This window comes from Coccidioides immitis (genome assembly GCF_000149335.2).
Source record: "Coccidioides immitis RS genomic scaffold supercont3.2, whole genome shotgun sequence".
Lineage (NCBI taxonomy): Eukaryota > Fungi > Ascomycota > Eurotiomycetes > Onygenales > Onygenaceae > Coccidioides > Coccidioides immitis.
In genome coordinates, this window is record NW_004504309.1 from 5150700 (window position 1) to 5175469 (window position 24770).

Sequence of the window (24770 nt, forward strand, 5' to 3'; positions counted from 1 at the left end):
TTGCAATCTCAAGATTCAGTCAGATAATAATACTCTATCTACTATCTTTAATAAGAGCTTAATTACTGATAATCTAGTATTAACAAACATATTTGTAAATACTTTTAGAAAGATAATAAAATTTAGTAATAATCTTGATATACTTGAGTTAATTTACTAATCTTTGCTTGATAATAGATTTATCTTATTGCTAATACAACTAATGTCTTCTTTCAACTTACTGCATATTTTCAAGAATATTAACAAGAGAACCAGTACAAGATAATTCAAGATATCCACACAAGATTAAATTGCATCTATAAGATGTGTATTTATATCTTGTTGCTTTGACAAGCTGTAGACTTATAAATTCAGAACTCATTACCAAAATACAAAAGACTTTGCTTATTAAATTATAATTGAAAGCAGCTAGAGTATATGATTGAACTGTTGCAGTCATTCAGTTGATTTATCAAGATACTGTCCAAAACAACAGATCTAATAATTTATCTGATATAAATAATATACAATTATCTTTTCCAGTATTTAGAAAGAGAGAAGAACAAGATCCAACAGTTAATAATAAGAGAGAACATTCAAGAAGCTATCAAAGCTGCTAACTTGAAATTCCAGAAATACTATAATAATATTAAGCATTCAAAGAGTGAGCTACTAGCTGTAGCTGCTGCTCTCCATTCATTATATTATATAAGAGCATATAATTCAGAGAATTAAATCAGTAATGAGTGTAATATATACTGACAATGTATTTTAAGATTTTACAAAAAGCATTATAAGAAATATGAACAGTCAAGAGAAGTAATACTTAATATAAATAATATATGTTTGTTATAAGTATTACTCTGATTTCTTCTCTGCTAACTTCTCTAGAATATTAAGTAAATGATTTTTGAGAAACTCTATCAAAGCCAAGCAAATTTTCAAAATGAAATGAAGTAATATTTAAATAATAAGAATTTAATATTATCTCAAGCTCTAATTCTGGAACAGTAAAGGATGCTAGAGTCTGATTTTCTAACTATTACTCAGATAGCAAGAGACATTCTGACTATATCTTTAACAGAGATTGGAGTAGAATGAGTTTTCAATATTGCTTGAGATACATATTATTATTAATAATTATAGCTCTATGCATCTACAATCAAGAAGATCATGCTGCTTAAACATGGAGATAAGATGCATATGCTAGATGAAGCACTCATATTATATAAGAAGTTGGCCAAGAAAGTTATTCAATACAATCAAGATAATCAAGATATTCCAGAGATTGTACAGAAAGAGATTGCAAGCCTGCTAAATTCACTACTTAATTCAGATGAGAAACTGAAAATACATTAATGTTATTAATAGATAGACTCAAGTAGCTAATAGCTTGCAATATGATTCAATTATACAAAAAGCATTACCAAATTTTGGTACTTTTCTGAAGTTGAATAGATTGATAAAATTATGTTAGAATTATTACCAAATTTTATTACTTTTTGACAACATAAATAAGATTAGAGTTTCCAGTTCAATTCTACACTTTACTGATCCTGTTTCATATACAATATTGAAATCCTGATCCTATCTCATTTTGTCATATCAGGTTCTGGGCTTGTTTTACTAGCTAGATTTTGATTCCAGTCCCAATTCCATCCCAATCCCAGTTTCCATGGAACTGTCTCAATATGCTGTTAAACAACCCAGTCCCATCTCATTAAGCTGAGCTTCAACCTGATCCTGTCCTTGGAACAGAAATTGGGATGGGAATCTGGAATCAGGCCAGGAAATCCTGGAACCAGATACCACTCTATACTTGACTATTTTACAACTTATTTAATAAGTGAAATCAAAGCTCTTTAAGATAGTATAGAAACTGATCTTGTAGATCTTCTGTATTATCTTACTTGTTCTCAGACTAACTTCTGCTTAGACCAACCTCATGTCTTTAATTAATTATCTAACTAATATTGTTTCTTCTGGTTTTTGAAGTATTGTAGAAATACTTTATTCTCTTTATAGTTCTTTATCTGTAATATCTTTCTCTGTAACTACATCTTCTATTGTGGTTCTTTCCATCATTGTACCAAACATACTTGCAACTTCCAAGTCTTGCTTGTCTATAGCTGGTTTACTACTGTCACAGCTATATCTCAGGCACTCTTATAGTACACCTTCTCACTGTTAAATTCTTGATTTTATAAACATGTTGTAATCTTTATGTTTGTTTTGTGTTATGTTTATCTTTCTTTCTGTATGTAGATTTATTTATCTTCTTGTAATTATATCTTTTCTTTAGATAATTCTTAAGAGTCTCTTGTGCATTTTTAAGATATTCCTCAGGTTCCCATGTTAATTTCTTAATAGAGAATTCTTTCCACTTTTCTAAGTAATATATCTTGCAGTAGTGTGCTTTGTTGTTCAAGATTTTATCTACTCTCCACTCATGATAGTTGTCTACCAGTACCACAGAGAGATGTGTTGGCATCTTATCTATTCTTGTGCAGTACAGTTTCAACAATAAGACATGGCAAATATTGTGAATCTGATAGCTCAGAGAGAGCTTTAGTTAATATGTGTTATTTTCTATAGCCTCTATTACTAAGAAAGACTCATAGTACTTGTTGTCTAACTTCTTGCAAGAATGTATTATTTATAGATTTCTTGATAATGACATTATTTTATCACCAGGTGCATACATTTTATCTTGATATCTTTAATTATAGAATCATGCTTGGTTCTCTTTTACTTTTGTCAAATATTCTATCAGACTATTCTTTAATGTGGAAATCATTCTCAGTAGAGTGGTATCTGGTTCTGGAATTTCCCATTCCAGTTCTGGATTCCTGTCCCAATTTCTGTCCCAAGAACAGAATCAGGTTAAAGCTCAGCTTAACAGAATGGAACTGGGTTGTTTAACAGCATATTGGGACAGTTCCATAGAAGCTGGAATTGGGATGGAATTGGGACCAGAATCAAAATCTAGTTAATAGGATAGGCCTGGGACCTGGTCATGACAAAATGGGATAGGACTGGGATTTCAATATTATATATAGGACAGGACCAGTAAAGTGTAGAATGGGACTGAGAATTCCAGTCCCATTTGTGTTGTCAAAAGGTAATGAAATTTGATAACAGTTCTAACATAATTTTATCAATTTATTCAACTTTGGAAAAGTAATGAAATTTGGTAACACTCTTTACATAATTGAATTATATTGCAAGCTATTAGACTTTAGCTACTTGACTCTATCTATTAATAATATTGATGCATTTTCTGTTTCTTATCTAGATTAAGTAGTGGATTTAGCAGGCTTGCAATCTCTTTCTGTACAATCTCTGAGATATCTTGATCATCTTGATTGTCTTGAATGACTTTCTTGATCAACTTCTCATGTAATATGAGTGCTTCATTCAGCATATGTATCTTGTCTCTATATTTAAGTAGCATGATCTTCTTGATTGTAGATGCATGAAGCCATGATTATTAATAAGAATATGTATTCCAAGCAACATTGAAAACCTGTTCTATCTCAATCTCTGTCAAAAATACAGCCAGAATATCTCTTGCCATCTGAGTAACAGTTGAAAAATCAGACTCTAGCATTCTTCACTGTTCCAGAATTAGAGCTTAAGATAATGTTAAATTCTTATTATTTAAATATTGCTGCATTTTATTTTGAAAATTTGCTTGTCTTTAATAGAGTCTCTCAAAAATCATTTGCTCAATATTCTAGAAAAGTTAGCAGAGAGAAAATCAGAATAATACTTATAATAAATATACATCATTTACATCAAGTATTACTTCTCTTAGCTGTTTATATTTCTCATAATACTTTTTGTAAAATCTTAAAATATGTTGTTAGTATGTTTCACACTTATTACTGGTCTAATTCTCTGAATCATATGCTCTCATACAGTGTGATGAATGAAGAGCAGCAGCTACAGCTAGCAGCTCACTCTTTGAATACTCAGTATTACTATAGTATTTCTGAAATTTTAAGCTGGCAGCTTTGATAGCTTCTTTAATATTCTCTCTTGTTATTAACTGTTGAGTCTTGTTCTTCTCTCTTTCTAAATACTGGAAAAGATGATTGTAGATTATCTATACTAGATAAATTATTAAATCTGTTGTTTTGAACAGTATCTTGATAAATTAACTGAATAACTGCAACAGTCTAATTATATACTCTATCTGCTTTCAGTCATGATTTAATAAGTAAAGTCTTTGGTATTTTGATGATGAGTTCTGAATTCATAAGTTCACAGCTTGTTAAAGTAACAAAACACAAATATACATCTTATAGATAGAATTCTATCTTGTGTAAACATCTTGAATCATCTTGTACTGATTCTCTTGTTGATATTCTTAGAAACATGCAGCAAGTTGGAGAGAGACATTGATTACATTAGTAACAAGACAAATTTATTATTAAGCAAAGATTAGTAAATCAACTCAAGTATATCAAGACTATTATCAAATTTCATTATCTTTCTAAGAGTATTTGCAAATATGTCTGTTAATGCTAGATTATTAGTAATTAAGCTCTTATCAAAGATAGTAAGTAGAGTATTATTATCTAGCTGAATCTTGAGATTGCAAATCAGCTCTCAAACCACAAGTTAAATTATATAAGTAAGACAGGGTATTGTTTCACTGTCTGTATTTTAATTAGTTATCTTGTTCAACTGCTGTAATGCTGGCCTTAACTGATATATAAGATATGCTTGTATAGTATCATTGTTTAATATATTGTCACTTGTAATTACAAGAAGATTACTTTCAAGTCTCTATACTGCTAATAATTATTGAAGAATCTCTATTATATTCTTGCCAGTACAAGCACTCTCTAAACTTTCAAAACCCAGTAAATGCTTATAGTACTTTCAATTCTTTATAATGTAATAACTATTAATTACTATAAAGACAAGATTATTGAGACTTGTCCAATTATTCATCACTAGAGATATCTTAGTTATTGAATTATAGTTAAAGAGAAGATTTCAGAATAGCTGATTGTATATATTATTCATAACCTGATATAATGTTTCTCATATAGATATCTGTAATGCCATTGCAGGGTTAAGCATGATTATTAATGTGTGGAATGCTGGATTCTCAATAGCACAAAATAAGAGATTTAAGAATATTAATGTTCACACAAGCTGCTGAAGAAAATTGTCTTAATTATATTCAGAAACAGGCAGATCTGAATTTGTTTGAGAATGCTTTGAAAACTGTTACTAAGACACCAGAACCATTACTAAAATCCATTATATTTGAAAAATTAGAATTCATGACCTACCATTATGTTAATCAGAGTGTTACTCTGTCTATCACTAGTTTTTGTACAGTCTTTGCTAGTTAAATGCTTCTTCAGATCACTTGTACTGTTTCAAGAAAAGCTTGAATAACTGAGAAAGATTTAGCAATGCTTGCAAATCACTTCTGAAGTGCTCTTAGAATGCTCTGCCACCTGATCAAATTTTGGCCAAAAATTAAAATAGTATTGCTTTGCCTTTCAGTTGGAGTCATCACACTTATCCTTAACTAACTGAGCAGCTTCAGTAGTCAACCATCAAGTAACAAACAACTTGTGATGCTGCTTCTTTCACAATATAAATTATTTTTTTCCATGTTGAACTATGATTAATTCTGAAGAAACTTCTGTAGATTTTGCTTGTTTACTGACTTCAGCCATTAATTAGATTTTTTTTTTTTATAATTAAATTGATTTTTCTCTGAGTTCTGTCTTAGTCAAAAAAGTAACAAAATTTGGTAAGAGTTCAAGCAAAATTTGATAACTCAGCTAGTTAGGCTTATTTTACTCTGCACAGTAACCAACTACAAAATTATTATCTACAAAATAAAACATTCTTCTTCAGGAAAATAAAATATTTTGCCAATTTAATAGCACCCCATTCTCAAATTAATATAAAAAAAAGAACTAAAAACTTAACTTTCTCTTCTAGATATCAACAATTCAATCATTATTCATCTTATTGTTCTTCTTATTGTTCTTATTAGAGAATATCACAATCTTGAAATCATCTTTCTCCATCTTCTCTGAGGCAGGTAAGCTGTTATTGTCTTCTATCAGACTTTATAATTAGCTCAGAAATCCTCTCATCTTCTTCTTAACCCTCTCTCTTGATACACTGACTGCAGCAAGACAATTATGATCATGAGTTATAATCTTGATCTTGAGCTTGACTATTATTTGACAGAACTGGGCCTGCTTATATGCAGCAATAAAATGCTACATCTGGCTTGTTTTGACCTAAATATATTAGAATTATTATCAAATTTTGTGACTTTTAAATTCTATCTTCTTATTCTGTCAAGCTTTATTCTTGATTTCTGTAATCTCTTCTTGATGATGCTTCTTCTTCTTCTCTCTCTTCTTTTGCTGAGAGATCATGAGCTGGTGCTTATAGTACTTCTTTGACTTACTCTTGGCAAATTGCTTGGCCATCAGCTGTTCAATAACTTTATCCTCAATCATCTTGTGATTCTTCTTGCTGCTATTCTGCCTGCAATGAATGTTAATATAATTTAATGCAAATCACTAAGAGTGCATACTACTTATATTTGACTTGAATTCTCTTCAGCATATTATGATGTACCTTGCAATCTGTCTCTTCTGCCTTGAATATGTCTTTTTAATAATCTTTCAAGGTCTGACAGTGCTTTTGTGCTGCCCAGGTCTTCTTTCTTATTAAATATTGCTTTGGCCCCATCTTCATAATTGTATGTAATGAGTTGAATTGGAGGCACTGCATGATAGAATTATAGAATGTATCAACTACTTGTATAGAATGGTTACTATACACATTGTTTACATTTTATAAGCATGTTGTTATAGGCAAGCTCAATATGTTGTTGCTATACTGGCTACAGAATAATAGAAATATGAAGTGTATTGATCAAGTACTTGTGTAGAATAGTTACTATACACATTGTTTACATTCTACAGGCATGTTGCTATAGGCAAGCTCAACATGTTATTGCTATACTGCTGCAGAATAATAATATAAAATCAGTTTCTCTTCTCTTCTCTTTCTCTTTCTCTTCTTCTTTTTTCTCTTCAGAGCTAATATTGATGATTTTCTCCTCTCTTCCAGGTTTCTCTTTTTATTTACTGCTCTTCAACATTCCTCTGTACAACAAACTGTACTGTAACAATGGGTTGTGTTAAGAGATGAGTGCTTGCAGAATTCTGCTCTGATGCACATTGTTTACTGACAAAATGTTAGTTTTTCTCATGTGCATCCATTTTGCACAGCTGGAGAGAAGCAGCACAAGACTGTATTGAAAGAATGAGCTTTGAAGAAGAGTAATTAGTGTAAAGTTAATAAAGACATTGACCTGGCCAACTTTGATCAGAAGAATCTCTGCTCCTGTTCCCTGATTCATAATTGGAAGTCCAGCACTTGTATGTCAAAAAGTAATAATTTTTGATAATGGTCTTGATGCTAATTGATGAAATAGATGCTATTAAAGAAATCTGCTACTTCCAGAGCTCTACAGAGCTAATTCTTCTAGTGGCCCTGTTCTAGTAATTGATTCAGAAAATTACTTTATCTTATCATCAAGAACATGAATATTGCTGGCAACATACTGTTATTAAGTTACTTCAGAAGACTGCTGAAATAATCTTATGCACTCTGTTTAAGTATAAGTTACTATTGGCAATGGTATCAATAATTATACTGAGTAATATAGACTCTGTTATAGCAATAGCACACTATACATGTGTTACAGTCAATGCTGATGACATGAAGCTCATTCTTGGCATCAGTGCCATGACCAGATCAAACTATTTCAGTCTGATTAATATGCCTGATCACTCTGCCCCTGCTGCCTCCACCTCTGCTGCTATCACCTGCTGTCTGTGTTCTGTCCCTGCCCCATTAACTACTCCTGCTGCTGCTCCATTACTACTGCCACTGTCCACCACTATCTCTCTGTCTTCTCTCAGCACCAACAGGGTCTCTGCCTGTCAAATAGTGGGTATTAGAGTCCCTGTCTGGTTCACAAAGCTGGTTCTGGAGGAGCAGAAGAAGAAGAAGAAGAAAAAGAAGAAGAAGAAGAAGAGAGAGAAGAAGAAAAAGAGAAAGAAGAAGAAAGAGAAAGAGAATGATAACAATAGCAAGAATAATGATGATAATGAGAATAATGATAATAATGAGAATGATGAACTTGTCATTTAGGCAGTTTCTGATTATTTACTGGCTTTGATTATTACTTAGTTTTAATACTTTGTTTTTTTCTTTAACAATGAAATTGATTTTTCTAAGAGTTCTGCCTTCATCAAAAAAGTAATGAAATTTGGTAATGGTCTATACAAAATTTGACTAGTTTGACTCTTGATACAATGGGGCTGAGAAATCTGATCTCATTCTGGTCCCACTATAGACTTAGCCAGAATGGGAAATGGGGGCCTACCTTCTCTGCTGGAATAAGACATGGAACATAATTTTCTATTTGAGAATAGGACTGGGAAATAATTTATGAAATAGTAATGGGAATAGGATCTCAAGCTCTTGAGTAAGATGGAACATGGAACTAAGATTTCATGTTTGGGATCCTGGCTGTTTCTAAATTCAGGACTGGGACCAGCTTCAATGGAAAATGGGATCCTGTCCCGGTCCCAAATACCAGCCTATTTTCAGATAACCTCTGAAAAAATCAAGACATCTTGGTGAATTCATCAAGTCTTCCATTGGCTTGTACAGTACTGGTGATAGTAGTGTATTCTCAAATATAAGTACAAATATTGCTATCTCAAGCATGCAGTTTCTTTGTAATTGTTTGAAGATAATTCCAATAGTAAATCTTGTAAGTAATGTCTTGATCACAAAATTCATGAATAATCTCTTTGAAGAATACTCCCCAATTATCTTCTTTGTAGTCTTTCAAGATCTTCATTCATTCTTCAATTCATATAACACAGTGCCTAGCCAACTGTTCAATAATGTTTTTAGAATTAATTACCCCATGATTCTTGCACATCTGATAAAACCTTTCAATAAACAGGATAGCATCTCTGCCATCAAACTAAGATGCATTTGCCATGCCAGGGGAAGGCATAGAAATGTGGGAATGAACCACAATTCTCTTGTCTTCACTCTGTGATATAGTTACATATGATTCTGTAGTACCTTCAGCCATAGTTAATTCTGATTCTGATTTCTTGATTTCTTGATCTTTGGTTATGTCACACAGTATATTCTGTCTATAAGTCAATATCTTCCAAAAACCTGTTTATTAGACAAGCTCTAAATAAGAGGCATTTAAATCTAAGCTCCCTAATCTTATTCTTAAATAAAAAAACCTGATTAGTACTGTGTTCCTAGTCCATAAGGTCTTATCTTGAAATAGTGTATTGCTTTATGTATCTTAGAATGTGTTTTTCTTTTTTGATAGTTATCAAATTACCACATTATTATCTTCAGATCTTAGCTTGGTCACCAAATGAAGCAGGGTACAATAGAATGCCTTATCAAGATAGATAAGTTAGTTGATATGGTGAGAGTACAAGAAAGATGAAAAATCACAATATAGTAAGGGTATGGTTGAGTAGTAAGTATAGAGATAGGTATGTTCTAACAGACACCAAAGCTTATAAGGAGTAATAGTACTAAAGAGCTTTGTACTAACACAGGCAGCTCTAATAAGAAACAGTAGCAAGTTTGATAAACAAGAGATCTTCATATTCTCTAACTAATAACTGAACTGGTAATAAAGAATAAGTGTGTAGAAAAGAGCAATGGTGCACAAAGATAATAAGCAAGATGCAGAGGCTATAGATGGTTTATATAGCTTAGGAATAGTAGCTTTGAAGTGGTTTGCACCTTAGACTGGAACAACCTTTGTCCTAATAAGGTACCGGAATCCCTACTACACTATGAGACAACTTTATATAGCTTGCAACTAGCATTGCAATCTCAGAGAGAGAGTCTATCTTAGCATCAAGAGATGAAATCCAACAACTTTGTGAGAAAACCAAACTACTAAAGAGAATGATGAAATGACAAGAAAAGTTAAATACTCTCCAGGCCATCCAAAAGCACTCACAAAGTGAATCTCTTGATATAATCATCTCTAATCTAATATCTGCAAAGCATCTATCAGTCTTGAGATCACCACAACACACAAAGCTCTATCAGACTGGCTTCTATACAAAATATTGGCAGTTCATCTTCAGCATTAAATTCACTTGTAATGCAAGCAAATTGAATGATGAGAAAACTCTCACATATACTCTTACAGAACTTGATTACATTGAAAAAGATCTCTGGAAGATTTACTGTGCTATAAAGATTGAAGCTGCTATTTCTTCTGTCAAAGTAAGATTTAATAGACTATGTAGAAACTATGCTTATAGACTATTAAAAATACCAAAAGAATATGCAATTAGAGAAAGAGTATCTTCTAGCTTTCCACCTTATGATAATGGTATTGCTCTTGATTGGGGAAGGTTTTTAGATTGAAATCAATCAGAATTAAATAATGAATATGTTGAACAAACACCAACTAAAAAGAAGAAAAATCAATAAACAAAAAAGATATCCAAGTCAACTATTCAGAGTTTGTTCAATAATTTCAAACATATTATCTTCTCTAAAAACAGAGAGAATCAAAGCAAAATGAAATGCACTTTGGTCTGAAAATCTAGCTGATTTAATAGATATTCAAATTAAAAAATCAGACAAGAAAACAGCTAAAGATAGTTATATAAATAGAATTAACAATCTAGATAATAAATCTTTAATCCTTTATTCAGATGAATTCAAAGCTGAAGAAAATCAATATGCTAGTGCTGGTGTATACAATCTACAAGATAATATTAGATTTTTACAGAATCTAGACAAATATCTTGAAGTTTTTGATGCAGAACTGTTTGCTATAAATAAAGTATTTAAATTAACAAGTTCTATCTCTCAATCTTAGTCAAGATTAATATCAGATATCTAGGTATTTTCTGATAGCCAAGCTGCTATTCAGAGACTCATGAATCAAGATCTCAATTCTGGCTTATATTATTTTCAATCTATAAGAAAAACTGCTAAGTATATTAAAAATCAGCAAATTAATATACATCTTCATTGGATTCCTGCACATGTAAATATATATGAAAATGAAAAAGTTGATCTAGTAGCAAAGAGAGTTACAGAATTAAATCAAGTTTGTTTAGAGAAATATAGCCTGGTGCAGGTGGCTCAATAGCAACAGCACCACCTAGCTCAGGCTGCCCTTCCCCAGGGGCGGGGGTTTGAATCCCCTCACGGGCACCACTAATGCTTTTTTGCCCGCCAAAGAAGGCAATAAAATTCAGATAGTTTTGGCTCTATTCTCAACTAAAAGCCAGGAGCCTCTAGAGGCTGCCTTTAACTGGGGAATAGCTTTGAAAACCATCTGACTGTCTGGAACCCTTGCTGCCCCACTGTGTGCAAGGTGGGGGGCATGCTTGACCACTAGCTGCATGCTTGGTTAGTGGCTGGCAGGGGGAAACAAGCTACACAGAGCACTCCAGGCCTATCTTGACTCTCCAGGGCTGAGTGTGTGGGTTCTAGGCCCCTGCTTAGCAATAACTTAGGGCTAAGTCTTAGATATTGTTAGGAGAACCAGTTGTAGGTCACGTAGGTTTTCCCAGGATTAGGGGTATAAAAGAGCTAAGTTAGTACAATGCCCACAACTGATGGAAGGGAATTGTGTGTAGAATGTAGAGGTCCTCTAACTAGAAGACTGAACACTGGAGTTCTCACAATCTATGTAAATTGCGTGATCCTTATATGTTCAGAGTTAGGGTCACATAAATACCCCTGAACACCTGATATCATCCAATGCTTGGTTAATCTAGATCTACATTCATAACACTATTTCCCCCTCCAGAGGCCTCAGACTTCAAGATATAGAGCTACTGAAGTGGTTTTTCATACATTATTATAGCTTCTCTATCATTAGTGAAGCATTATAGATTCTTGAATGTGCAAGCTTCTGCCTTACTACTGCTTGTCTATATAGATATTTCACATGCATATTGCTGCTGGTTGCAGTAGACATTCTTTATTATAGAACAGTAATTATTTTATTACAAACATTTAGCATTTCATCATATACTTGTTTCTTTGTTTGTTTGCTTGTCTGATTGCTATATCATCTGTTGTTCATTATCACATTATCTATCAACAAGTCATGAAACTAGTAACTTTAGTGCATTATGGCATGAGTATAAATAGAGAGTTTCTGACTCTCTTCTTTTTTCTTTTTCTTCTGCTTTATTTGAGCTCTGGCATTGTTACTCATTCATTTTATAACTCATTACAATATTATTATTGAAAGACTCTGTTGTATATAATAAAGAAAACACTTTTCTGTGCTTCATCTGCATTTACTTGATGTTCACAGACCACCTGAATGAAAGCAAGTCTTGTTTATAAGATATCAAGAAGAAATCTTGTTCTTATTGTTTAGAATATCAAATCTATATCTATTGTAATGTAAGTATGTCTTTATTCATTCTTCTTGTTATTCTGATATAGTTGTAGGTTCCAGAATCTACTGTTAAACTAGTTTGTCAGCTCTTGCAACTTCAAGAAGAATACTATAGTTTTAATATAGCTGATCCATGTCACCCATACAATATAAAGTGCATGAGTGTACTTATACAAGAGTTTCATAAGCTTGACTCAGGAGCTGCCAAACATCATTACTACCAGACTACTTCTTGTCTTGAAGAATCTTCTACAAAACATCATTATCCTGCATCATATCATGAAACTAAACCATGAACCTTGTGTTTAAAACAGAATCTACTAAAGATAGTTTGTCTAAGCTTCTTCATTCAACAATTCCAGTTTGTACTGTCTTGTCTCAGATAGAAAATAAAATCAGAAATGTCTAAGTTTCACTTGATTATTTTACCACTTGTTTAACAGATGAAGCCAAAGCTTTTCAAAGTGTTACAGAAAGCAGTCTTGTAGATTTTCTTTATTATTTTCTCTTGTTATTAGACTAATCTCTGTCTAAATCAATCTTATATCTTTCATTAACTGTCTGGCTAATATTATCTTCTCTGGTTTCCAGAGCATTGTAGACATAATTCATTCTTCTCATGACTCTTTATCTGTTAAGCCTACTTTTGTTGCAGTACCATCTGTTATCATATCACCAGTTTCAGTAACTCCAGAACCACATTCATCTTTGACTGGTTCATCTTCATTACAGTCATATTTCAGATACTCTCATGGTACCTCTTCTTATTACTAGTTGTTTGATTTCATTATATGTGATGATCTTTAGCATGTCTAGTCTTCTTTTTGTATATAGGTTTATTCATCTTAGAATGACTTCACTTCTTTTATAGATAATTCTTAAGAACTTCTTGTGTATTTTCAAGATTTTCCTCAGGTTCCCACATCAATTTCTCAATAAGAAGTCCCTTCCATTTTACTAGGTAGCATTTCTTACAATAGCATACTTTGTCATTCAAGATTTTGTCTACTTCTTACTCATGATGATTATTCACTAGTACTGCAGGAGAATGTGTTAGTGCCTCACTCATTCTCATGCAGTATGGTTCCAGCAATAAGACATGGAAAATATTGTGAATCTGATAGCTTTAAAAGAGCTTTAGTCAATATGCATTATTTTCTATAGCCTCTATTACTGAGAAAGATCTGTAGTACTTGTCATCTAACTTCTTGCAAGAATGTATTGTTTATAGATTTCTTGATAACAACATCACTTCATCACCAGATGCATACACTTTATCTTGATATCTTTAGTTATAGAACCATGCTTGATTCTCTTTTGCTTTCATCAAACATTCTACCAGACTATATCTTAATACAGAGATTATTTTTAGTCTTCCATCAGATATTGTCTGTGCATCATTATCATCATCAATCAACTTCTGGATCTTGTCTGATTCTCTAGATTTGAAGCCATACATTACTTTGAATGAGAACATATGTATTACAGAGTATTCTGACCTGTTGTATGCAAATTCTGCATACACAAGCCACTTCTCTCAATTATCTTGCCTATAACTACAATAGGTGTGGAGATATCTCTTCAAGATCTTGTTCAGTGTCTCTGTTTGGCTGTCTGTTTGTGGGTGAAATACTGTGCTAAGTTTTCATCTAACTTTCATGTGAAAATATAGCTCTAATCAGTATTCACTTGTAAAGACAGATCCCCAGTCCAAAATAATATTATTTGGAAATCCAAAATCTTTAAACACTCTTCTGAACAGAAGATTTGCCATCTCTGGCATATTAATCTTCTTTCTACATGCAAGAAAACATGCAAGCTTTGTAAATCAATCTATAATAACTAGGACTGTGTTATATGGATTCCTCTTCTCTCCGCTTGAAGGAAGATCTGTTATAAAGTCTATAAATATTGAATATCAGGGACCACTGGATGTCAGCAATAATGCAAGCAACTTATATGATTTGTATATTGAAGTCTTTTCTCATTAACAGGTTTGACATTTGTGTATATACATCTGAACATCTTGTCTCATTAATTATTAATTATATTTTTACCAGAGCAAGATAAACATCTTTGCTACAATAAAGTAATCTGTAAATGAGTTATTATAGTGAACTTGTAGTAGTTCCTGCCTTAGAGCTGGATCTTTAGAGATGTAAATTCTGCCACTCTTCATTAAAAGATTTCATTCATTTATTTTCTACTCTGACTGCTGAGATTCTGCCTCAGTAAATCTTGCTTGTACAGAGAAATCATCTCTCTGTGCTTCTAGCAGCAGATTCAACACACTCACAGTTAGTTTGTTATAGATCTTTTCATCTTTTGTTGCCATGTTTGTGTGCATACAGGGAATCCAGAATCTTCTGTAATTTCTTTATTGAGCCTCTCCAGCATCTCTGGCTGGTGCTCCCTGAACTAACTCAATCATCTTGATGCTACCAGGTCTTCCCTGCACCATCTCTACCCTACTGCTTTGGACAGCACAAGCAGCATGTACTTGAATATCTTCTTTATTAAAGAAAGTTCCTTTAAATGGATTCCACTCTGGAACACCATCCATATAATATTATTTGAGCATATACATCAGCAGACCAATGTCTTCTTCTAGTTTGATATAATCTGGTCTTTGTGATAATGTGTCAGCTGGATTATGCTTTCCAGAGCAGTAAAGAATCTTAAAGTCATATACTTCAAGAATCTCTATCCATCTTACATATTATTGTTGTGCCATCTTGTTCATGAACTTTATAAATGAACAGAGATTTGCATGGTCCATAATAATCTTTACAGAATACTTTATTTCTTCTAAGTACTGCTGTGAATGAATAAATGCTTGAATGATGGCCAACATCTTCTTATCCAGCATGCTATAGGCTTGTTGGGCCTGATTAAACTTGAATGACCAGTAGATAACTGAGTGCCATCTATCTTCAAACAGCTGTAATAATAATATACCTGCAGCATATTCTGAAGCATCCATCTTCAGATATATTCTACATTCTGGATTAAAGTACTGGATGACAGACTTTTTAAAGAAGACTGCCTGCAACTTACAAAACACTTCTCTGACAGTAAATATCAGAAAAAAAGATTGTTTCTTTCTTTTCTTTTTACTGCTCTTCAAGAAATCTGTCAACAGTATTATAATAACTGAGTACTTTTGTATGAATCTCTGATAGAAGTTCACAAAACCCAGAAATATCTAAATATTATGGAAACTTCATGGCAAGAGCCACTTCATAATCATCTGTATCTGCTTTGGGTCCATCTTAATATCTTCATTATTAATAATATATTCAAGATATGAGATTATTCATCTTTTAAAAGCATACTTAGCAAGCTTTGCAAACAACTGATATTCTCTTAAACATTTCATAACTAGTCTAACATGTTTCTTGTGCTCTCTCTCTGAGACAGAGAAAATAAGAATATCATCTAGATAAACTATACAGCATATATCAACCAGGTCTGCCAGTGCTCTATTAATATAGAACTGGAAGATCACTGGTGCATTTGATAACTCAAAAGATATAACAAGATACTCAAAACTTCCAAACTTTGTACAAAACATGGTCTTCCATTTATCTTCTTTTTTGATTTTAATCCAGTAGTAGACATTATATAGATCTATCTTGAAAAGATAGTGTGCTTCTGTCAACCAGCTTAACATCTTATCTATTAACAGCAAGAGGTAACAGTTCTTTATCATGATTATATTAAGATTACAATAATTAATACAGAGTCTGAGTTTTCTATCAGTCTTGAGTGCAAACAATACTGAAGTCTCTGCCAGACTTTATAACAGACATATTTAACTCTTACATAACTTGTTCTTGATATACTCTTATAGAATCTCCATCTGCTTGAGCAATAGTCTATAAATTAGTATATACAGGGGCTCACAGCCATCTTTAAAAATAATTAGGTGACTGATCTTCATTAATTCCAGCAACTCTGCTGCTTTTTCTTCTGAGAAAACATCTTTATAGTTTCTCAACTACTCAGATACTTCTGTCAGGACTTGATTATCATCTGACACAAAAATAGTATAAGAGAGTTTATTCTTGATGCACACCACTTAGAGAAATCTATCTGCATTCAGAAGTTTGACTGTTTTCTCTGAGAGTCAGTAATATCATGTCTTGTTCTTTCAGTTTATGTTCAGGTTGAAATCTTCTAACCATGGCATGTCTAGAACTATATTCATGTCAACCATATTAATCACTGCAAACATACATCTTACCATCTTTGTGATCCTCATGGAGTCTGTTATAGTAAGTTGAGTCTTGTAGATGCTGTACTAATCAGTCTCAGCTTTGTTCAACATCTCAATGACTTTCATGAGCATCTCTGGTTGATCCCAGTCCAATTAAGATATCAGTTTGTAAAAGATACTGTTCACTGTAATTCCTGAGTTCAAAAGTGCAGCTTGCTCTGTAAGACCATCTGATAATATAGTCAGTACAGCTGACAGGCACATACTGCATCTGCTTGCCTTCTTTATTGAGTTAATACTCTGTCTTTCTAATGTTTGACCTGGGTCTTGCATGAGCTTTACAGCTCTAGCCTTCATTCAGTTCTTATTCTTTTTGTCTGTCTGCTGGAACTTGTTAGAGCTATTTATACAGAACTTTACTCTATAATCTGATTAGTCATATCTTAGACAGAGCTCTTCATTCATTTATCATTTGTGTTTCTCTTCTAATATTTTTGAAAGTGATTTTACTGATATCTTCTTCATTTATAGGTAATCTTCTTTATTATCTTGTTGGAACATATCTTTTTCTTAAGAGATTGAGATTTTTCATTTCTTCTTATTTTGATTCTTGTTCTACTGACTTTGCTTCTTCTTTTCTAGAATGAACTCAATAAGTGTTGCTTGTTCTCATAATTCTGTAACTATTTTTGGTTAGTGTTGCAGTTTATTCAGTTCAGCTCAGATGATTAGTCTGAGCTTCATCTGTAGAAAGAGTATATGAAAGAATTTATCTAGTAGACTGTCCAGATTCTGTTCAAGTTCAGTAATATACATAAAAAACAAGAGTATGAATTGATTGTCTTATTGGACAGCATCATGATAATACTGCATCATGTCTCAACTACAAGTTAACTCAGATTTAATGTTGTTCTTACATCACATCTTAAATTTATTCTATAATATGAGTAGTTGTTCTCTCTCTATTCCCAATATCTGTCAATACATCTGGAGTTTGTCACAAAAATAACTGGACATCTAATCAATTCTGACTGCATCTGGTGCTTTTTATAATGATTTTCTCAGGTGAAACTGCTGTCTTATTAAAGCTAACCATAATTTGCACTTGCCAAGTGATTTGCCATGATAGTAAAGTACTTTTGGAAGCTTCACATTATTAAAATTATCTGACTTCTCTATCAGTTGTGTGTGTAAGAGGAACTCTAAAGAGAAATTATTATTTACTATTCTCTGTTTGTATTCTATCTGCTTCTGCAGTCTGTATATCTTGTTTTATTTATATATATCTGCTAGATTCTTTTGCAGAGATGTCTTCTTTTCTTTAAAGATCTTCTCTCTTCAGGTTTCATTTAATATATTAAGAAGTGTATCTCTGTTGCCTGTATTATCTGCTGATGTCTTGCTGGTAGTAGCTTCACTAGCACCTTCATTAATGTTCATCTTCTTTATATTAGTGTCTATCTCTGTCAGGTCTGCAATATGGGATGTTGTTGTAATTTGTCTTGTGGGTCTTGGTGGTATTATATCAACTTAGGCAATTATATGTTGAGTGTTCAGAATATTAGAAGAACTGGTTGTAGATCACATAGGTTTTCCCAGAATTAGAGATATGAAAGAGCTAAGTTAATATGATGCCTGTAACTGATGGGAGGGAGTCATGTATAGAATGTAGGGGTTCTCTAACTAGAAGACTAAATGCTGGGGTTCCCACAATTCATGTGAATCATGTGATTCTTATACATTCAGAGTTGTGGTCACATGAATACTCCTGAACACCTGATGTTGTCTGATGCTTGGTTGGTCTAGGTCTACATTTATAACAGTTTTGATGAATTTGACACTGAGAATTATGAGGCATCACACAAATATTTAGTCAAAAAGTTGTTCAATATAACTAACAAGTGAGAATCATATCAGAATTAAATAATTAAATACAACATCTGCTGCATGAATATGATGTCAATTGAGAACACAGTACTTGATGATAAAATTCTGAACCAAGAAGCAGCAAGAGCAGCTAATAAGCTAGAAGTCAAGAACACATGTCTGTCAGAGACAGTGCCTATACATGATTTGAGGTGGCAGGTGTCTGAACTAAGTTCTAGAAATCTCTCCAAGAATCAACTCACTGCTGCAGATCTAGCCAGCTAATTAAAAAGCCTAAGTGATGAATTTCTTGAGGTACTTGCTGTATTTGTTTGGGAAATGCAAAAGCAATTGAATATTACAAAATCTGAAGAAACTTGTGCTTTCAGTAATAAATAAAAGTCTTAATCAGATTGAGTCAAGACATACTGCCTTTAAATTCACTAATCTATTACAACTTGGAAACTGGATGGAAAGAATGGCTCAAACTTAGAAAGATTAATCAAGAAAATTGTACATTACTCATCAGTATGAATAAGAAAAACAAATTCCTGGTGGCAGGACTATGTTTGAGTCTAAGTGCATGAACTATCTCAGGCAAGTAGGTCCATATTGGATGGCAAGATGCTTGATCAGCTTGTGGTTGTGATAATAGTTCTTGATTATGAATGAACAGAATATATAAGAAGTTAAAAGACCAATACATTATCTGTGTGACCTGTAATGTACAGTGGTACATTTATTAACATGTTACAGACCTGTACTGGAATTCCACATAGTATTCACCTTTGACAGTATTGACAGCCGTTTCTGGCAATTGTTGTGGTGCCACTTTGGCGGCCGCGACCGTATCATGGTGGTATCACACACAGACCACCTGCACTGATCTGGTTAGTGCCTCAAGCTGCTTTAATATTACTGTGGCTTGGCAGGGGATTCTCTTTTCAGTCTTCTTCTGGCCTCATCACCCTGCCTCTGCCAGTGCTCACTCAGCTCACCCACCATTCTCCCATGTCATCAAGTAAATGGATCTGCTGGGTGATCCATTCACTCTTCTACCTTGCATGGCAGAATGGAGCCTTCAAGACCACTGGAGCCAGACTCACTTGTTGCACATGGTGCAACCAAGCATGAAGCTGCCAGCCCACCAGCTCTTCCTTCTGCCCTGCAGAAAATGTGGCCTTTATTTCAGAATGTCTATAATAGGCTCTGTGCACTCTCACCACCCTATTCCTTCTCCTATCTGCCATCCCAGGCTGGTTGATATCTCCATCTTTGTGTCCCTCAAATGCTTGCTCTCCTTCCCAATTGAAGCTGGTTGGGTTGTGCTCCCACTGAAGAAGATACAGATGGCAGTCACCAAATCACAAGCAAAGACAGCAGCTGCTTGCCCTTCTACAAGCTGATGCCTCAGGCTGGCACCCACAGATACAGATTTTGTCTGGAGGGCCAAGGAGCATGAGTCTGCTGGCTGGACTAAAAAGTACAGCATGAATAACATCAAGTTAGGCTCATGGACAGTATGGAGGAAACTTGAGATGTGAGGATAGGCTTTTGACTCCCATTCCCTTGTGAATCTGGACAGCCACTTGCTAACCTACAATGGTTAGCTTCTGCTCAGAGAGGTTCTAAACCACCTCTCATTAATTCATGGTGGACTTCAGTGCCCACAACTTCAAATCCTTCCTCAACTGGCTTGAGGAAACCCACAAGTTCCAGATCAAGTCTGACAAGACAATCTGGAGTTACTGGTGTTGAATCAAGTCATTCTATACAGTCAAGCATAAGGGTAATAAGATTGATGAAGAGATGAGGACTGACTGTATTAATGTATGGTTCACCTACATGCTTTTTGTGTGTGCAGCTTGCTGACCTGGCAGTACATATGGGTTGTGGTTGAGAGGTGGAAAAAGAAATGGGGGCTCTAATGGCATTCCTGTGAGCCTGTGACCAGCAATAAAGATGATATCTACCTGTTCCTGTGTGCCAACTGGAAGTGGTGCAAGAGGGTGTATGCTGATGAGAGACAGCAGGTGCAGAATGGAGCAGAGTTGCTGTTATTCTACATTTCTGGCTCTTGGTTAGTCTCACTATTTGATACCCCCATGAGGGGGAAACCACCACTGGAAGGGGAGCCATGGCTCAAGGAGCATGAAGTCAAAGAACAAGCAACATCCTCTTGGTTCCAGCCTTCACTCTCACAGGATAACCTGATGGCTGTACCATCAAGAGTGTAATTCTGGCTGGCAGATTGTGATGACTCTGGGAATGATATCACCTCAGATATTGATTCCAAGGAAGATCTCACTGACAATGATGTATCCACTACTGAGAGCAAGGCTGAGAGCATGATCTTCAGCAAGGTATCAAGCACAGGTACACATAGCAGCTACTTGGAGGCAATGCAACTTAACCACAAGTGCAACATCACTGGTGGCAAGTTTGACCCTGCTGATGTTGTGGAAGATGAGATGCAGCTTGACAACAATGAATGCCAGAATGATAGCTGTGATTTTGATCCAGCAGATCTTATCATGAATGATGAGTCTACTGTCACCAACAATGGATGCCATGCTGGAGACAAAACAAAAGGCTTGTTTCTCTGGCAGCATATCTGCTTCTACATCATCTGTGGCAAAACACCACAACAGCCTAATTTCTTGCTAGCAAAGGTGAATCTGATACATACTAAAATGGAGAATAAGAAGCCACAAACATATGTGTTACTATTCCCATTATTTGACTAACTGGAGGCTGACATGCATCACAGGAAAGTCTTTGTTATTATACACCACCCAGAGCCAATATTTGACCTGCTTGCACATTTTGTTGCCATGGCCATCCATGATGATGCTTTTGAAGCCAAGTTCACCTCACTTGAGAATATCTACTGGCATCTGATTCCATTGCACCTGGACAGCATGGTGGTCAAGATCTGGAGTGACAAGCTAGATATCCCTGTCTTCCGCGAGCCTGAAATGACTGAGAATGACTATCATACCTCTGAGACCAAACCCCTCACAGGTCTGACATGGCATTGTTTCCTGAAGCATATTGCAATTATCTTGGACATGGAAATCTCTTTCAGCCAGTATGTGGTGCGGCAGACTCTTATCAATACCATAAACAGTATGCAACCTCCCCCACATGACATTCAATAAAGGCACAGCTCACCTGCTCTTCCTCTGCAGACAAGATCCCAGCATCAGTGCAAGATCAGGTTGCTGACCATGACTCAAACACTGTCAAATACTATCTGAACCATGTTGTGCAGGAAGACATTGAGGCCATCATGATGAACATAGATATACCATCTAGGGCAAGAGTGCAAGCATTGGTGTGTTCACTCAGACTTGATGCTGATTGTGCAGCACCCATGCAGTCTACAGATGAGCAAATCTGGTGAATTGCAGCACATCCAAAGATGCAGAGCCTCTCCTAAAGGAACTAGCAGTTGGCTGCCAGGATCCAGGCAGCAGACTATAAGTCAATTCCAGAGACAGCTGGGATCACTCTGTACTGAGAGAAGATGAGAGTTCAGAGTAAACTGAATAGCGCAAAAATCTATCTCTGGAACCATTACCGCGAAAAAAATTGCACTCAACACTTTTGCCATGCTGATACAGAACAGTTCAACTGTTGAATTCAAGACCACCAGAAGCTGGATGAACTTAGGCCACACCTGCCTCCTATTTTGCAGATCCCAGAGCAGAGACAGGTTGTTGAACTCACATGCAGGCCCCAATTGGGCTTGAAGCCTGATGACATCTTCTGGCAGTGATGTGCCTTTACCATGCTGCTAGTCCGCCTTCAATGTTGAAAAGAATCTCAACCCTTAGATTGACATGCACACCAACCTCCACCCACACAACATCTCTGGTGATTGCCCACCCCCAAGATACCATTCATTGTTCCTCAAACCCTACAGGAGTATGAGTGCCCATTCTGTATATGTGATCCATCACTGCCTATGAAGCAGAGAAAAAGGAAATGGAGGAATAACAACATCTTTTGGGACCATGTAGAAAAGAATGTCCACTGTGTTGAGCTCAAGGGATATGCATTCAGGAGAAAGAAGTGTGGCATCTGTTGAGAATGAGGAAGGGAGTACATTCCTGAAGAAATCATGGCATTCAAAGCTCATATCTTCTGGAATCATGGCAGAGAGCTTTGGGTGTAGTCTTCTTTCCTTTCATTGTACATGTATTGGATAGGAAGTCACAATAAATATTTAACTGAAATAATCTATAGCAAACATCTTCTTTCTAGCATACACTTTAAGCATATCTTACAACAGGAATATTGAGTATTTGTTGGTCACTGCAAACATGAACACCACAGGACAAGGAATTCTTGAGTGTTGGCTGTGGAACACATCTTTGCACCAGCAAGCCAGCCTTGCCTTCCTGGCAAATATAAATTTGGTGTGACACCCCTCCAGCTCCCATGCAATCACAAATATTTTCTATCACCACTACAACATCAAGAGTTCACAACAAGAGTTCATGACAAATATCAGTTATATATCTTGCACACTCAAGTCTTCTTTCCGCAAAGTTAATCTGCTGCCCATATCATGATGCATTGCCTCAGCAGTTCTGATGACCTTGTCAGTGCTCCTCCTGGCCTGAGCAGATGTCTGACTGAGATTCAAAATCTTATACTTGGTAAACTAAGTAATCTTGGTGCACTCTTGTCAACAGTTGAGACTTGTTGATCCCTGTGTTGTGCTTATAAGAGTGAAGAACTTCAAATTTTGAAATCCATCTTCCAGAAAAGATTCTCTTTCCCAACTCACTTGTTTGGGGAGGTATTTCTTGACCTGATCATCTTGATGCATCAACATATTGTGGACAGAGACTCTGATCCCTGTAGGAAGAGCTTTGGCCTAGTCATACATGCTGGATAACTGAAATAAATGATGCCATTGATCTCCTTTCAAAAGTCATGGTGGGGGCAGCTCTCTTTGGGCTATCAGGACCAGTAAAGAGTACAGCATCACAGCTCAAAAAGAAGAGGGCAGTGTATCTCACAGCATTCTATCCAGTGGAAAGTTTGCTTTTGCTAAGCTTGTAGCTCATGTGCCATTATGGTTTTCTTCCATCCAGCTACCCCACCAGTATCCTCTGCAGCCCAACATTCTGTGCAGCCATTAATCCAACATGTCACTTGAGATTGAGTTGTATTGCCATTGCCACTATGTTTCTGTCTTTTCCTTGGTTGAGTGCTAGACAAATGCATACTGGGAAAGTGAGTTGCAATGAGAGGCACCTGCTGCAGCTGAACCATTGTCTGCTCCATGTGAGGTTTTACCCTGCTCAATCCTTTCAGTTTGATGAGTGACTGCTTCAGTTAGCAGCTATAGTGGGCCTATGGCCATCATGGCTTACATGGAATGCCTTTGCCAAGTTTACTAAATGTATCTATTCTCAAAGTGACAGGTGAAGCCTATGTTTGTGCAAGGTGAGCTTCTTGGTGGATGGGAACTGTTGTTGACATTGTACACAATATGTTGATTCCATGATGTACTGGTGGAATCTATGCTTGTGATTCCAGGAACCATTGATATAGTGTACCAGACCAACTGTGTTCTGAAATTGTGATGGACAGCATGGTGCAGGGCATGCAAGTGTGGGTGAAGATACTGGATATTGCTGGAAGAAAGACATTATATCCTCCAGGCTGCAAATAGGGCCACCAAGTGCTTTCTCTAAATATTCTTTCCCATTCAGGCTGCAGATTATCTCTTCCAGGACAGCCACACAAGCATGAAGACACTCAACTACTTTCATCCAGTACTGGAGCTCATCACACAAAGTGTCTTGTGGCAATACATTAACCAGTTTGTTTATCCAGAATTTATGCATCTCTGCTGTCATTAGTCATTATCCAAGACAAGGTTAGAGTGCTCACCCATGATATTTTGCTTTTGCAGAAATGCCCATGATTGCTCTGGAGCTCCAGTGTTGGGCATGCCTGCCAGAGCTATGTATTCTCTTGCATCCTCCATCAGTTCTGAGTCAGCATCCCTGTTTATTCAAGACACATACAGAGGAATGATTGGTTCAATTATGGTTGAAGCTTGGTTTCTTTGCACCAAGACCTGAGATCAAGCAGTTGGAACAGCCCAAGTCTGATGTGGGTCTGGAAGTTCAGTAGAGAGCTTAACTGCCTGGTTCCACCCACCAGGAGATATTTCAG

General features: G+C 35.3%; 5 protein-coding genes across 5 annotated transcripts; 3 read left to right on the forward strand and 2 right to left on the reverse strand.

Moving 5' to 3' along the window:
* Window positions 1-6323: 6323 nt before the first annotated feature.
* On the reverse strand, window positions 6324-6597 carry CIMG_13139 (uncharacterized protein; the record flags this gene model as incomplete). The annotated part of the gene is made up of 2 exons (XM_004445432.1): window positions 6324-6516; window positions 6569-6597. 2 exons carry the CDS (start codon window positions 6595-6597, stop codon window positions 6324-6326), a joined length of 222 nt encoding a protein of 73 aa, XP_004445489.1.
* Window positions 6598-7761: 1164 nt separating this feature from the next.
* On the forward strand, window positions 7762-8196 carry CIMG_13140 (uncharacterized protein; the record flags this gene model as incomplete). Its single annotated transcript, XM_001243473.1, has 1 exon — window positions 7762-8196. One exon carries the CDS (start codon window positions 7762-7764, stop codon window positions 8194-8196), a length of 435 nt encoding a protein of 144 aa, XP_001243474.1.
* A 2245-nt stretch (window positions 8197-10441) lies between these two features.
* CIMG_13141 (uncharacterized protein) lies at window positions 10442-10939 on the forward strand (the record flags this gene model as incomplete). Its single annotated transcript, XM_001243474.2, has 2 exons — window positions 10442-10466; window positions 10677-10939. The coding sequence occupies 2 exons, from the start codon at window positions 10442-10444 to the stop codon at window positions 10937-10939; spliced, it is 288 nt and encodes a 95-aa protein (XP_001243475.2).
* Window positions 10940-20674: 9735 nt separating this feature from the next.
* CIMG_07374 (uncharacterized protein) lies at window positions 20675-22102 on the forward strand (the record flags this gene model as incomplete). The annotated part of the gene is made up of 5 exons (XM_001243477.2): window positions 20675-20800; window positions 20867-21291; window positions 21340-21698; window positions 21761-21906; window positions 21959-22102. The coding sequence occupies 5 exons, from the start codon at window positions 20675-20677 to the stop codon at window positions 22100-22102; spliced, it is 1200 nt and encodes a 399-aa protein (XP_001243478.2).
* A 1531-nt stretch (window positions 22103-23633) lies between these two features.
* CIMG_11958 (uncharacterized protein) lies at window positions 23634-24486 on the reverse strand (the record flags this gene model as incomplete). The annotated part of the gene is made up of 5 exons (XM_012358747.1): window positions 23634-23766; window positions 23813-23912; window positions 23960-24017; window positions 24215-24441; window positions 24483-24486. The coding sequence occupies 5 exons, from the start codon at window positions 24484-24486 to the stop codon at window positions 23634-23636; spliced, it is 522 nt and encodes a 173-aa protein (XP_012214170.1).
* Between the last annotated feature and the right edge of the window lie 284 nt (window positions 24487-24770).